Source organism: Leuciscus leuciscus (assembly GCF_965113295.1).
Source record: "Leuciscus leuciscus genome assembly, chromosome: 14".
NCBI lineage: Eukaryota > Metazoa > Chordata > Actinopteri > Cypriniformes > Leuciscidae > Leuciscus > Leuciscus leuciscus.
This window is the reverse complement of record NC_138738.1, coordinates 15,164,121-15,180,721: the sequence shown is the minus strand read 5'-3', so window position 1 is coordinate 15,180,721 and position 16,601 is coordinate 15,164,121. Positions and strand designations below refer to the sequence as shown.

At 38.2% G+C, this 16,601-nt stretch overlaps 1 protein-coding gene across 5 annotated transcripts in view; it reads right to left on the bottom strand.

The window, feature by feature from the left end:
- mast2 (microtubule associated serine/threonine kinase 2) overlaps positions 1 to 16,601 on the bottom strand; it is a 135,768-nt gene that overhangs the window by 46,935 nt on the left and 72,232 nt on the right. For all 5 annotated transcript variants that reach the window (XR_014211536.1, XM_082189853.1, XM_082189854.1 and 2 more), the window contains one exon: positions 8,072 to 8,103. Coding sequence is in view for 4 of the 5 variants with exons in the window: in XM_082189853.1 (XP_082045979.1) it covers positions 8,072 to 8,103 (32 nt within the window). In the remaining variant the exon portion in view is untranslated. The remainder of the gene's footprint in view (positions 1 to 8,071; positions 8,104 to 16,601) is intronic.

Sequence of the window (16,601 nt, the reverse complement as noted above, 5' to 3'; positions counted from 1 at the left end):
GCACACAGCCGAAGCGCAATAAACATGTTATCTTGCGTTCGGATGCCTGGCGTTTGAGAAAGCAATCATGTGAGACACTTGTGGAAGGGAATACAACCAAATCATTTTGATGACAGACTTTAGCTCAGGCATTTCAGAATGATCAAACCAACATTTGAGATGCTGTGCAATGAAATTGGTCTGCTGGTTAGTCCAGTTATCCAATCACATCCACCGTTGAAGCAAAGTCAGTTTACACACAAAGAAAAGTTTAAGCTTTAAAAAAATATAACGTTTAATAAACTTAAAATGTAAAATTGTATTTACAGAGTGAAACACTTTTTTTTGCTGTTTTCTAATGGTTTGGACTTAAATAATAAAGAGAGAAAACCCTTAACCTTTTCACTGGCATTTTGTTTTAATATTTAAACTAAACAAATCAAGCTAAAAATCATGTACTGCATGTTTTCCACTAACAACTTCACTAAATGAACAAGGAAGCTAAATGGCAAATTTAATAAGACATTGAAATCACTTCAATGTTTCTTAAGTAGATATAGGCTATATTGTCAACAAAATCATTGTGAATATATCGTGATCATTCAATATATCGTCCAGCCCTACTGCACAGTATATAAAATTATCGTCCAAAAACCTAATCCAAAAACTCCACAAACTATTCTCATCAACAAGCAAAAACCCATTCATTCATCCATCCATCCATCCATAACACGCAGTAGCAGAAACTGGCCCTAACAGAAAAATCAGGCTACAGTTATTAAAGCAACACTAAAGAACTTCTCCTCTTCGGTCCCCCTACAGGTTGGAAGCAGAATTATCCATTACCGCTGTCGTAAATAATTTCGCCGCCCACAGCCTTCTGTCGCACGCACACTCGCTGTTTATCCAGCACCGGCTTTGGAATGAACGATGTCCACTGACAAGGTATGTTGCATGATTTCATGAAAGTATGATGTATTGCGACATCAGAAACGAAGGAAAACTAAATAATGACTATTGTAACGCTTGATGTAAAGCAAGTCAAATTTGTAGTTTTCTTATGTCTCATTCGAACTACAGAAACACGACCCGGTTTGGCAAACTTGCATGGTGTGGTTATAGCAGATATAGGGCTGCAAAGCGAATCCAGAAGTGCCTTTCACCCTGTTAAGACTTGATGAATCACTGATATGATTTTGGAAACATTATTTTAAGGTAAAAAAAATTCCTTAGTGTTGCTTTAATAAGTAGTCATTTCAGCAAATTGCCTTTATGCTTTAACCAAAAGTGACAAAGTATATTTATAACATGAACAATCCCACTTGAGTAACCTGGGGTTAAGTGCATTGCTTAAGGGCACAGTGCTGAAGGCACCGGTACATGCAGCCTTCCAATTACCCACCTTGAGCATTTAGCCACTAAACCACACCACCCCATTAGAAAAACAGATTAGACGAAATAGGAACCACACGATGCCTAGTTATCCAGCATGCTGCTGTAAAGGAGGTTGGATCAGGAGCAAGTGCAAGGGCACTCTTACCTCCAGAAGAAAGGGTTGGCGCTGGGGGCAAGGACAGGGGCAGACGAAGGCCCCTCGGGTCCGCCCGGGGACGGAGGGAAGAGAGCAGAGGGGGAGGAGGTAGGGGAGAGGAGATGCTGCAGGAGGCTGCTGTTGCCATGACAACGGTACTGAGCAGTTGGCCAGATTCTTTTAAGTGAATACAGCAAGAGAGGAAAGCAAGGAGTAATGTGAATGCGTGTTTGACCTTGTGAGTCTGTGAAGGGCATGGAAAGGTAGGATGTCCTACGGCAGTTTATAAACATGACCAAGGCAAAGGCTTAATAGCACACTGTCACAGTTTCTGCCTCAGTGTATATGTCCACACTTTAACCATCCGTGAATTTAACACTCCCTGCCTCTCAGTTCCAGTAAGACGTGTCTACGAGCTCCAATTAAACACGTGGCAAAACAAGATCCTGTTGTAAGTTGTTTGCATGACAGTCAGTTGCCCTGGTATTCCTGAGAGATGCTGCTGACAGGCTGTTTCAGCAGTTCAGCACACGCACACTGGGCACACTGAAGTTAAAGCTGGTTGGCACTAGGATAGGATGACAGTTCTGTCAGGCTCTACTACCTCCCTTCGCTTTGGGCAAGTTGTCAAACAGAGAGAAAGGGGAGAATCCATTCACATTTATTCTTGCTACATCAAAACATTGAATATATTTGTTTTGCTTACAACCTACAAAATGAGGAATACATGGTTGGGGTACCGGATCTTTGTGGCGAGGGGGGCGTGGTTCAGCGAGGTCTGCAACGAGGTGTGCAACGAGGTGTGCAAGTAGGTCAAGTGCAAATGACAAACACCTGTGTCTTGTTTCAGTAATTGGCATGGAGAGACAGGATAAAAGCCACCAGGAAATGGATACAGAGGGAGAGAGAGACTGGACTGGGACTTCATGCGTGTCTGAGAACTGGAAACCCAAGTGCTACAGTGAAAGAGTTGATTTATTATTATTTGCGCAGAGCGCAACCTTTTGTTTATGATTTCTTGGAATTACTTTAATAAAACACACAAAAGTCCCAGTCCAGTCTCTCTCTCCCTCTGTATCCATTTCCTGGTGGCTTTTATCCTGTCTCTCCATGTCAGTTACTGAAACAAGACACAGGTGTTTATCATTTGCACTTGACCTACTTACACACCTCTCGTCTCCTGCCTTTCTCTCCCGTTGCAGACCTCGCTGAACCACGCCCCCCTCGCCACAATCTTGTTTTTCATTAATTTCAATAATGAGGAATTTATTCCAATACTGCACCCAATGACTTTTAGTCTGAGGCAGCAACAACGTTTGAGTTCTTCCTTTTGAAATGGCTAGACAGAGCATAACTCGATGAAAAAGACTGCAGGTACTTGATATTAACAGGGAAAGAGAATGGGAACGGGAACGGGAATGGGACAGGCCCAGGCTGGGCTTGAACCTAAATCCTCACGAGCACAACAGATCTATATACAACCATGCCACAGCTAGCTATTTTGATGGTTTATTTAAGACTTATTATTTTTTGGAATCCATACAGATGCATTTTGTTTTGTTTTGACATCTTAGTGTGAACAGAGCTTAAAGTTAGAAAAGCTAAAGGGATAAAAACTAAGTTATAAGTATTAAGGGGGAGTCACTCTGGAGTTGTAGGTGTATGGACCATCTCACTTTTTTTAATCACCATGCTAGACTAAAACTTGGTTTTCATGCAACAGGGAGCTGCTTCAGCCAGCCAAGACACAGATGTTCTCTCAGAATGAAGGAAGAGAAGCTGACTGGGCATAAGCTGGCATTTGACATGACTGAATCATGCACAAACGCACACACACTCTGCTGAGTGAAGACTTCTCTTCACTTATATTGAGTCTTTCTGGTGTTCTGCTGGGTTGTGTTTTTGAGGCTGTAAACTGAGCTACACACTGTGGCTGTCAATCATCGAGACGAGAGCTAGAAACTCAGCCACCACTCAGAGCATGAGGGGAAAGCAGGTATCAGGTTCCCAGACAGACTGAGACAGAGAAAGAGGAAACCCGGTGCTTAACTGCCAAGGAGGTCCGAGTCTGCGGTCTGTTTGTGTAAAGCTAATGCTGTGGTCATGTTTAGAAACCTCAACCGATGGAGTTCATTCATTGCAAAAATGAGTGACAGTCAGCTGAACTCAAGTAAAAGTTTAAAAACAAGGAAATAATAAAAGTTGTGTAAACAAATACAAGCAAAATTTGTTGGTTCATACTAGGGCTGCACGATTATTCAAAATAAAACCAAAATCGGGAAATAGCGATTTTCAAAATCGCAAATGCTACAATTTAATTAAACAAATACTGTATATGCACTCATTGCGTCAACATGTTTCAGAGGCAAGCACAGCACTGTGTTCTTTTACACATGAGCAGCTCATGATCCAGTGTTTTCGTTATCTCAGAGCAGGTCGGTTTGAGGTAAATAAAGCTCAACATGAACTCATCTCTGCATCTGTCGTGGAGCACTTATAAACAAAAGAAAAGCTTAAAGGTCTCCTGAAATAAATAGGGTTGGGTGTCGTTTGAATTTTAACAATTCCGATTCCAATTTCGATTCTGCTTATCGATTCCTAATTTCGATTTCAATAAGGTAAAAAAACAACAACAACAAAAAACACCTTAGATATCATTCACATTTAGTCTTATTGCAAAACATTTAATTGTAGCTGAATATCATGGACAAAAATAAACAGACTAAAGAACACTTTTGCAAGGAATTTTGCCTATGGTTTAAAAATACCATAGAAAAACAACTAGCCTAACTAATATAAATTTCAAGCATTATTAAAAGGCAAGTAAACACTCAGTAATTAAAGAACAAGTAAAAAATTTGCAGACGCAAAAAAAGTTTGAACAAAGATACGATTGTATAGAAGATTTTCAGGTATTCAGGTACAGAAACTGTAATCAAATGTAACATAACACTGGACTTTATGAGTAAAATATACATTACAAATATAGTTACAAAAGTTATTCAGTCAAAAACTAGTGAATTTTCTCTGTCTTTTGTTGTTTGATTAGTGTTATTATAGAGACGCAGCAGGAATATTAGGCTGCTGTCACTTTAAGAGCTGCACGGATCCAATATACTGTTACACATGAAAACAGAAAACAGAGTCGTCTCACACTTGAATTGTTTAAAGTCATATTGAAATACTCGCAAAGGAATCGATAAGAGGAATCGAATTTTAAATTTTATAACAAGTATCCGATTCCTGACCTCAAGTATTCGATTCCAGATTTTCAATTCCCAACCCTAGAAATAAAAGCTTGATGGTTTAATGTTTAAAAATAAAAAATTAAGACAGTCATAAATATTAGTATTGCAATTGTACAGATATATTAAAATAGTAATATTCTTATTTTTTGTATATTTATTTGGTAACAATTATAGCATAACATAAGCACTATTAATATCTTATAGTCATATTGATATAAAATCACAATGTTTTGCCAAATTGTATTTTCTTTAATTACAATCACAACTTTTATCAGAAAAAATAAACATAAAATTTTTGTCCTCAAATCGTGCAGCCTTAGCTCATACTTATGATCTAAATAAACTCTTACTGTAAATGCAGATTAGGGGCTCCAAGTCTTTCCTTTCTTTTCTTCATGTTCATGAGTATAATAGATGGATAAGCAAAAAAAAGTATTTACTCAGAGGTGCAACTGGGAAGAGTCCAGTGACAGGTCGTAAAAAAACGACATGGCGTAGTGTAAAAGTATGTTATCAAACTACCAACTCTGATAGTGAAAGTTTCAGCAATTCCAGCCATACTTCCTTTATCTCCTTATCTCAAACATCACCTGTCAAATCACAATGTGCCTTCAAGTCTTATCTTGTCCGCGGCCAGAGCGAGTATCCACTTCTGTCATGACAGTATTTGTTGTTAAACGACAGTCCTCTAAAGTTGTGTCCGGGAGTGTTCTGTCTTTCTGAGCACTGTGAAGTACCATAACATCAGTCTGAAGAGAAAATGTTAAGAGTGTAACAATCCAAATTCTAAACACATTAGAAGCTTCCCTCTCCTCTGAGCTCTACTTCTAGTGGGTGTTTGTGTTGGCAAGACAGTCAGAGGCACAGAAACACATCGAGTAATGAGGGAGAGGGCATTCTTATGATATCACAAGACCCTGGGGGAGGTGCAGCTGTTGCCCCTACCTCACACCGGTCCATCTCTGTATACATACATACACACAGTTCTGAGAATCAACTGTCCCCAGACGAATGCTTTTGGCTAAATGTAGCCTCAAGGAGACAATAGGCAGGATCAAAGAGCAGAGAATCACCAGCACGAGAGTTAAGCCTGACTGGTTCAACACTGACACACACCACTACACTGACACATGATCTACAGCTCTGTGTGAGTATGCTCAAAGGGACAGATCACTTAAACATGAAAATTTGCTTATGATTTACCCTAATTTCTCTCCAAATCCATATGACTTGCTATTTTCTGTGGAACACAAAAGGAGATATTTGCACAAAACCTGTGTCATTCTTTTTTATATAATGAAAATGAGAGGGAAAAGATACTGTCAGTGTCAAGCTCCAAAAATGACATAAATAAATAAATAAATAAATACTACCATAAAAGTAGGGATGCACTGATACTAAATGTTTGTTACCAATACCAATGAGTCATTTTACATATTCAATTCTACCACATTTTAACTAAATAAATGAAAATTAATACATTAAAATTGTAATTAAAAACTATTTTGAATGTTAAAATGAATTTAGACATCACAACATTATATTGTACATGCATGAAGTATGAAAAAAAATTTTTTGGGGAGATTTGCTAAAGATTTTATTCAACAGTGTTAAACGTTTGTATCGTTTATTAATGTTGTTGTTATTATTATTAATAAACATAATATATTTGAGATTTTTTTAAATGTTATTATAGATTAGCCTACTGGGCATTCAGTGATGGAAAAGGTAATCTTATGGTGCTTGTCTGCTTTATTTTTCTCTGAGATTGACAAATGTTTGCAAAAAGTTGTATGAACAAAAGCAGTATGAACATTCTGTTAAACATCTCATTTTGGGTTCCACTTAAGAAAGTAAGTAATACAGGTTTTGACTGACATGAGGGTGAGTAAAAAAATTATTGAATTTTCATTTCCCCTTTACAGGGTTCCCACACCAGAAAAGTGAAAAGGTGAGATGAAAAGGAAGGAGATACGAGAGGGAGAGTCAGAAAGTACCAAAATCCTAAATGAATGAGGGCTAAAATGAGATTTCACGGGCAAACAGTGTGGCTGAATAGAAGGCTTGATTTGATTAAGTCCTGTAATCCCGTGGCGGGTGGAACAAACTCGGTGAACCCTCACAATAGCCAGCATTCTTCCTGCCCCTGCCAGTCACTCTGAGCTATACAAAGACGAGAAAAACAAAACCCTTAGCCTGTGTGCATAAGAAAGAACACAACAACAGTATGCCCACACACAACCTTTGCAGCACACTATATTACATCAAAAATATAACACCGAAATTTTGTCTGCTCACCCCTATTCTCAGGATGCTGATAATGCGCCTTCGTATGATTGGCTGTAAAGAGGACATTCTTTGCAGGCAGTGGGTTAAAAATAAACAGAAAGAAAGATATAGATAGGTGTGCTAGAACAGGAACCGAAATGCCCAGCTGTCGGAAAAGGCCTGCAGTAATCTGTCTGTCACTGCCCTACCAGTCACCTACGACCCCCATGACCCAGTCCATGTGCAGTAAACAGTGTTGACACTGTGATCTAGTATGAATGCTAACCCAAATGATACAGCAGTGTCTGAAACATTAAACACACTGCCTTATCAGGCAATATCCACACACGTAGGAAGGCATTAATGCAAGTCTAAAATATATGACTGCATTCCATCCTGACTACTAAGATGCATCCATCTGGTCGATTTTTGAAGGCAAAATAGATGTATCCTTTCCTTTAATGTGTATGATAATCCACAATCCTGTGCATGTGGTTCAATGATCAATAAAAAAAATAAAATAAAAAAAGGCTTCTGAAGGAGCAGTAGAAAAAAGTAGAAAAAGGTTAATTTACAGTAAATTGATGTCATGTGACAGATCATGCTAATACCTACTGCTGATCTCACAATATCAGAAGTGTTATTTTGTACTGGACATACGTCACATTTAATAATCAGATGCAGATCTGTGACTTTGAATTTATCAGAAGCAAAACAAAATGACTGGAGTATCTGCAACATCAATAATACACAATAACTAAATGAGTTAGTAATCGTGTGTACACACAATGTACGACAATGAAGAATTCCACAGAGTCTTCCCTGCATTCTTTAAGCAGTATGGAAGTGATTTATGTAACTCACAGTACGTACTAAAGTGCAATTAAAAGAGATGACCAGAACTACACACCTCTTTGCTTAATGGGCATAGCATCCTGTTCAGTTCACTTAGAATTTTTTATACAATTTCCCAAGGTCAGACTATTCACAATAGACCAGGTTTCGCTATCCTCATTCAGAAAAAAACATATTCTCAAGTACTCACAAACTGCCTCTTCTGGGAAGACTCAGCTCCTTCTGAAATGAAGAAAGAGAAGAACACAAGATTAACTGTAAATCAAATGAATGTGTCTGTGTCACAAAGCAAAGGGCAGAGCTTGTGAACTTGTGCACAAGATATCACGGAAACCTAAATTGGATACAGACACTAAACCGTCCACCAGGTGGCACAATTCAACTTGGGTTACAATGAAACAGACATATTTACAGTTTAACTGGAGGGAACTCTTAACAACAGGCTTTTCTTTAAATATTAGGCTGTGGTATATTATATATATGATTCAAATAATGATTGAGTCTAATAGTGGTTTGCATCCAGCATTATGAGTTTTGTTTTCTCCCATATTGAAGGTAAAAAAATTAATTAAAAAAACACCACTAGATGGCAAAAGTGAACCATTATTACACACAGCCAGATTTACCTTAGAGCACTTGCATGCCTACTGATAGCTGGACTGAGAAAAGATAACTGATATCAGGTCCAGTGGACCCATGGGACAGAGAGGACAGACACAGAATAAGGCCATACCATCTGTCATAGTTCATAGTGAATCTCCTCTCATGTAAATATCCCGAGCACACACACACATAAATCAAACACTATATAACAGTGATGTTATATACACAAACCTGACTAGAATTTTTTGATTAAATTCAGATTTCAATTTATTTGTAAAGAGCTTTTCACAATAAGCATTGCTTCAGAGGAATTATCTCTGATTTTCAACAGACCCCCCTAGAATTCGCTTGTGGTCCCTGGACCCCTTTTCAAAACCTCATTTGATGTGTGGAGAGTTAAATCTTTCTATCAAAACAGAATCTGAACAGTGTATATTAGCGTTCTTGACAGATAAATAGCCACCCAAAACAATGGCTTTTAGATACGTCGTTACATTCAATTATGGGATGTGTTTACAACGCGCAACATCCATTAAAAGTGTGGGTGTATGGGCACTGGGCAGAGGCCACTACGTACTGATCCTTACTGATTCAACTCATCCAATTACACAACACAAGCGTGTGGTAGTGAGTACTTTCTCTTGACACCATGTTTCCTTTCATCTGGCTTAGCTGTCACTTTAAACAACAGCAGTCTTTAAATCAGAAGTATACTGTACGCAAATACAACTAAATATCATAATAGGACCAACTTGAAAGTGATTTCCATGTTGCTCATCATCATCATCTAGAAAAAAAACATATGAATAAAACATAGGGGTGGGTGATACACCAGTTGAAACCATAAACTGGCAGAAATTTGGCAACTAGTAGAATTTTTTAAGAACGCTGTAAGAAAAGAAAAAAAAAGAAGAAAAACGGATAATGTCCTGGCAAAAAATGACCAGTACCTTTTCAGTTAAGTTTCCTTCAACTCTAAAACTCTAAAAAAATCAATACAGAAAATTCCTTTAAAATTATCACGGTATATTGGGCTGTATTTTACTTAGTGTGTTGTTTATATTGTACTACTGTGGTTGTGTGAGTGTAATATATTTATTATTCAAATAAAACTAAATTTACTATAATATGTATTTTATGCATAATTATCTATTATCTTTTTTTCCAAATATGAAAACCTTGATATCAAATATTTTATGCAAAATCTTTATAAAAATATATATATTTTACAGTATTATAATTAAGTCTTTTCAAGATCAAAATTCTTTTTAGTTTTTGAATCACTTGAACACATAAAGTTTATATATCGCGATACATTTCATTATCTCAAATGTGATAGCTATGATTTCAATTGCGGCTGTCAATGGAATGCTAAAGACATGTTTGTTCAGAGAATGAGAATGATTCTCAGTAAAATCTCTGGCTGAGAGCATAACTCATTTCAAGTGCACAAAAAAACTTCAGCCTCCCACTGAAACCAGCTCTTATTACTGCAGGGATATTTGACAGAAATGGAGAAAGAACATATTAGACCAGACAAATGCAATATTGTACTGACCAGAGGAGAAACAGCAGGTAAAATTCTGAGAGGATAGAGAGTGTGAGAGAGAGTGATCGAGCTGTAACTGTATTCAGAGCATGTCTATGAGACATCTGTCTCCCCACACCGGTGGAGGACTGAGCCAGGGAACCTTCACGCCTTCCTGACCCATCTGCAGAATATTAATACAGCAACTTCTCAAAGTGCAGCCATAGCAAAACATGAGCCTACTTTTTTTAATTAGCAACTCCACCGATACAAACCTGATATGCCTAGAGGCTTCATATATGGCAGCTTTTCCCTCTTTTTATGTCAACTTGAAATCACTTTCCCTCTGTGCTGTCAGAAAAAGTGCATCTCTCCCTCTCTCTTGAACTCTGTAGCCTCTCCTCTCTCTCTCTCCATAACAAGCCTGAAGTGCTCATCAGTGCATTCCCACTGCTCTGACCCAACTCAGGTATGGATGCATCAGCCTTCAAGCACTGTAGATGGACTAAACCTTGTTAGCTTGGGTGTAAGATGAAGTGAGAATCTACACTCGTTGCAAAATCTGATTAGATGTGGAGCAAACCAGTGCTGCCTGATATCTGGATGTATGTATGTGTGATAGTGTTCAGGAGAACTGTGACAGGAGTGAGAGCGTGCCATAGAAATGTTCATGCCTATTATCTACAGCTCCGCACTGAACGCAGAAAAAAATACGACAAAGCCAGACTGAGGCTGGGTTTCAAAACTTTGTAAGCTGTCTACCTAGCATAAGCAGTACTTTTTGAACTACAGTGTACAGCCTAAGTTTTGTTTGTCTCTAAAATAGAAGCTAGTAGTTTGCAGTGATGCGACAAATACTGTAGATCACTCAGCTTATAATCTCTGAAGTTGTCCTTGGATCCCTTTCGGGTGCCCCATTACTATTTCTGTATTTCTACTCCAGCCACTTTTCCCTGTCCATCTCTAATAAAATAATTGTATTTTATTTTATTTTTAGGGCTGTTGATTTAACGTGTTATTTTAATTAATTAGATATGGAAAAATAATGCAAATAAAATTATTTAAGGCATTTAACACACCCGCCCCGCCTCGCCCCGCCCCAGACCTGCATAGGTCATCTTACATTTTATACAGTTAATTGGTGACGAACATGATGGAGGGCAACAACTCACTGCGTGATGTAACCTATAGAATGCAGTTAGAATGCCTCTAAAACTCAAGATATCAGGGTTAAAATGTCCCTATATGATTTTTTTAAGTTAATAATAAAGTTAATATTGTGCTATATTTTAGACACAATATTGTCTGTTTTTGCTCAATTTTGCCAACGAAAATATTACCTGTAAAGCCAGATCACAACTGCTGTAAATCTCCTAACACACAGTGGTGTTTCATTTCTGAATGAATCCACATTTTAAGCGAATCAATTGGGTGAACGAATTATTCAATGGCCCATTCATGAAGAGAGCCATTTACTTCATCCCTGAAAGAATCACCAGTTTGAACGAATCGAATGAATGAATGACTCAATGACTTTAGACATTTACCGCCACCTACTGGCAGTTTTAGTTTCTTATTTAGAGTATTACTTCATTCAAGAAAAATGATTTCATATTTTGGGGATAGTTTGCCCAAAAAGTAAAAATTCTGTAAATGTACTCACCATCAAGTTGTTTCAAACCTGTAAGACTTTCTTTTCTTTTTTTTTAAGAACATAAAAGAAGATATTTTAAAGAATGTTGGTAATCAAACTGTTTTGGTCTGTAAACATATCTAAATACCAATTCAGATGCAGCTTCAGAAAAAAAGAAGAAATGATTGCGATTAATTAGTGATTAATTAGATTAATTAGTGATTAATTAGATTAATTAATCGGCACATCATGTAATTAATTAGATTAAAAATGGTAATTGCTTGTCAGCCCTAATTATTTTATATAAGATATTGATTGCTATGAATTGTATTATATATGAATTACATGTTTGAATAACTGTGATAAATTTGTGATGTTCCTGTAATTATAAAAACAAAACATCAACAATTTTGGACAAGCATTTCATTTTTTTTATTTTTTTTTATGCAATCTGAAGCGAATGGACTCTGTTCTGGCAGACTGATTTCATTAAGGCATATGGAGGGTGGGGTCTGAGGGAGACCAGGGAGCAGTTGCTCTGCTACACAAAGCCACACACATACACACAACAGCATTCTGGCCAAGGCTCTGTCATTGCCATGGGCTAAAAGGCTAGGCAATGAAATTAGCCAGAGTGACAGTTTGGAGCAGGCCCCCTGCTCTCCCACAAAAGCAATCTACCCAATGGAGCCCATTAATATTTCTTAAGTCCGTCCAGCATGACAGGAAGCCGTAGTGCAGGGAAATGTAATCAGTGAGATGGGCCGAAAGCAGCACCACACTGCTTAAATGGACTCCTGGAGACAGTTAAAGCCATCAGTAGCTGCAGCGAGATAAGCATATCTGTGTTTACACTGTCATAAGAGCTTACCAGAGGTGGCCGATTTCAGGTTTCAGGGGCTAAACAGTGTATGGCATCAAGATGCTGTACAATTTTATTGTGACCTTGGGTAGAGTAGAACCTGATGGAATCCAGTTATCCTGGGCAACAGTTTTGAGTTTGACTGACAGCTATAAATCTCTACCCGATTAGTGCTGACTTGTGGTGTTGTGCTCTCCAGGATAGATTTCAAGCTAGCAGAGCTTATTACAGAAAGCCTCGGAGCTCTTGAGGCTAAGCAGCCATACATTAAGACAAAACACACACTGAACATTCGTTTAGCACCATTATGATTTGTTACAGACTGAGTCAGGCTCCACTCAACCTGACCCAGCAAGAGCAGAGTACTAAATAATAATGCAACGGCAGTGCTAGAGCACTGAAACAAACCAGATCTGCTGTGACTGCACTATGCATATGTTTTTGAAACAAGTCTATTGTGAAATATTGCAATTTAAAATAAATGTTTTTATTTTAATATATTTTAAAATGTAATGTATTCCTGTGGCGATGAAGCTGAATGTTTAGTAGTTGTTACTTTAGTCTTCAGTGTCACATGATCCTTCAGAAATTATTCTAATATGCTCATTTGTTTCTCAAGAAACATTTCTTATTATTATCAATTTTGAAAAAAGTTGTGCTGCTTAATATTTTTGTGAAAACCATTACAATACTTTTTTTTCAGGATTCTTTGATGAATAGAAAGTTCAAAAACAGCATTTATTTGTCACATTTGAACAATTTAATGCATCCTTGCTGAATAAAAGTATTCATTTATTTGTAAAAAAATATTTTGAACGGTAGTTAAAAAAAAAAAAATTTAAAAAAAAATATTACTTCAATAATCGGGATCAGTATCGGCGGATCACGATGATGACACACACACACACACAAAGAAAACGGTAATCGGTATCGGCTGCAAAAATCAAGATTAGAGCATCCCTAGTATGTTTGCCTTGGCAAGCACTGCAAAAGAAAAAAAAAATGCAGCCACATGTGAGGTTCACACTGACACTTGAAGCATAAAGAATTGATGACAGCTGTCAAAGTGCTGCCCTGTCCCGGGCAAGTACAGTGTCCAAAAGCTTCCAGGATGGAAACAGACAGCTCTGGTCAAAAAGTCAGAGTTCACTGGTTCCCTTGAGACCAAACCAGGGACACTGGACAGCCTCTGACACTGACAGGCTGTGTGCGGAACAGCAAGATTGCCAGGACAGGCACTCAACATGTCAATCATGCCAGCCTTTTCTGTCCTTGAGTGAATGGCTGGCATATTTCCTCAAAGGAAGATTACAGATGCAGGAGGATAATCCAGACGTGTACCAATGACACATGGTTTTAAGATCAGTTAGCATAACAAGTGGTCTCTTAAAGATGGTTCACAGCTTCTTAAGCATTTAAGAAATATGACATCTGTGCTGTGCATGAAACAGGTGCAATTTCAAGCAATCAGAAGATATTTCATGTTTAACGCACTGTTGTTGGGAGCAGACCAAAAAATTCACTGTGGGCGGGACTAGCAATGAGCAGAAATTGAAACTATATAATTACCAAAATGCCCCGTTGCTTTTTGCTCGAGAAGCAAGAAAGAGATATATTTTATTGTGTGTAGCTTTATCAAGTCACACCTGATTAGGACACGGTGTGAGAGAGAAAGATACAAGCACGCTGCCACCCCTGGACACGTTGACGCAGTCTTGGCCGATTTCATTACGCAGGACTAATGAACTAATTACAGTGGACCCAAGGGAGGCCTTGCTCGTTGAGTTTCTGGGGAAAGGACAGAGTTACAGAGCTCCTAAAAGCTCAGCAACTATAACCAAAAGCTTTGCTAGCAAGATTACAACTTGGAAACCAACAAGTCCTCCATTGCTTCCTGCCACTATATTTAAACAATAAAAGTTCAAGAAGGGTATAGTGATTGCATGAAGCAGGCCTGAGGCTGTTTGATTGTTTTATGGAGTAAATGGGGCGTAGCACTGCCTGTCGAGACTAATTGCTTGCAATGAACAAGCAAATGAAACTGATGGGTGTGAGAAAGGGAAAGAGAGGGAAAGGAAAATCAAAGAGTTATATGTACTAGGAGGATATTAATTAACTGGGTCATTGTAACAGATAGAACAATATACATAAGAAGGAGAGTGTGCCGCCTGTGGCAGAGCAGACATCATTATAATGAGTGATTGAAAACTGTTGGGCTGTAACGGAGTATGATGGACAACTGTGCCAAACAACAAGGGAAAACATCTATAGAACGATATTGATACATTTAGGTTTATAATTTACAAGTGCAGGATAATTAAGAGCTCCATAAGAGCATACTTTTTTTTCAGAATATGAGAGGTGTTTGCCCATGTAAAACTCGCCATCATGATGCTAGAGTGTTGTAGATGGTAACTGGAGAGTTGCTAACATCTTGGTTTACCATAGTCATCATTTACCATAGGATGCATGGAATAGACTGAACCCAGTTGTGTGTGAGAGAACTGAGTGTTTAATTCGGGTTGTGGCTCATTCATATTAATTGAAGCTGGTGCTGGGAGTATGTAGGGCAGGAAGATGGCTGAGGCGGGGCCACAGGGGAAGACAGGATGCGCATCAGCTTAGGTACAGGATAGGAAAAGAGTGAATAAAAGAACAGAGGGAGGGCAAGCGGAAGGATGCAGAGAGAAATGCTGTGAAATACTTGTTAGACGCAGCTGCAGGTTTTAAGAGATAGCACATCATCATCATCATTACATACAAAGACAACTTGGCTGCCGCCAGCCTCCCGTCATACTACGTGAGGGCTAAACCGGTGCAATTAGCAGTCGTGATATACGAGGATCTCCTTGTGTTGTTGGAAGGAAGCACCAAGTAATTATCCCTACTATTGTGGTGCGCTTTTGGCAGAAGAGGACGTCTAGCCCTTAATTCACTCATTCTGTCTTTTCCTGCGCTCCCTCACTCAGATGCTAATCTAGTGATCAGTCGAGCTATTCACACTGACTATCAAACTGTGGAAATTAAAAAAAGAACATGAAAAAAAACCACTAATCCTAATTAGAATTTGCATATTCAAATTAATTCTACATTCCTAAGTGGAGATTATGGAGAGTAAAGAAAAACACAATGCTGGTGTGGAGATTGGCAGATGTGTTTTTCTTTTTTTTTCTTTGAGGAATTAAAATTCAGTAATGATGTACCAGCATGCCATGCGGGAAGCGTATTTGCCACTTCTGTTTGACAGCTATGTTGCTTTTACCTTTATTTGGACTTTAACGCTTTAAGCCATTGCCAGCACAGTTTTTTTCTACAGATCATTATGCATTAGCATCGAGCTAACGTGACAATGCTGGAGCTACATTCTGTCAGATCTCTCCACATGTAGCAGCAGGCTGTCTCATTGGTATATCTAGCCGGCTACAATATTCAAAGAGAGCTCATCCGTCTCCTACATACAGGGTGACAGTCGTCATCCCCCCACCCCACAATGCAGACGAAGGAGCTTCAAAACACAATGTTGGCAGGATTATTCACAACAATGCATTGCCCTCACCACAACGGGGCTTAAACAATACAGTGCTGCATGTGGTTTGATCATGCTAATATTCAGTACTGTTTTGCTCTAAGTGACAGTTGCAGGAATAGAACATTGCATTCGTGAGTGGGAAAGAAGTAAAAAAAAAAACTGGGTCTTTTGAGGTGCTCAAACATATTAATGAAACCGTAAGGAAGCGGGAAGAAAACTGTAAAGACTGACCCACTTTTGAATCACTGAAAAGTCGGTGCTGCACTGATAAGCTACAAACCAATCAGTAATGTGTTGCATCATATGCCATCGATTCCAGTAAAAGTGTGTTTTGAAATCATGGACTTACAATATAGATAGGGATAGGGATGCACCGAAATTTCGTCCACCAAAAATTATCGGCATAAAATGGCATTTTATGTTTTTGGCCGAAAAAGAAAAACGGCTATATGACGCCCTACCCCTCAGTGCCCATTATTTAAATAAATAAATAAATAAATAAATAAAAAGAAATAAATAATAATAAAAAATAAAAAAACATTTATAATTTATTAGAAATAATATA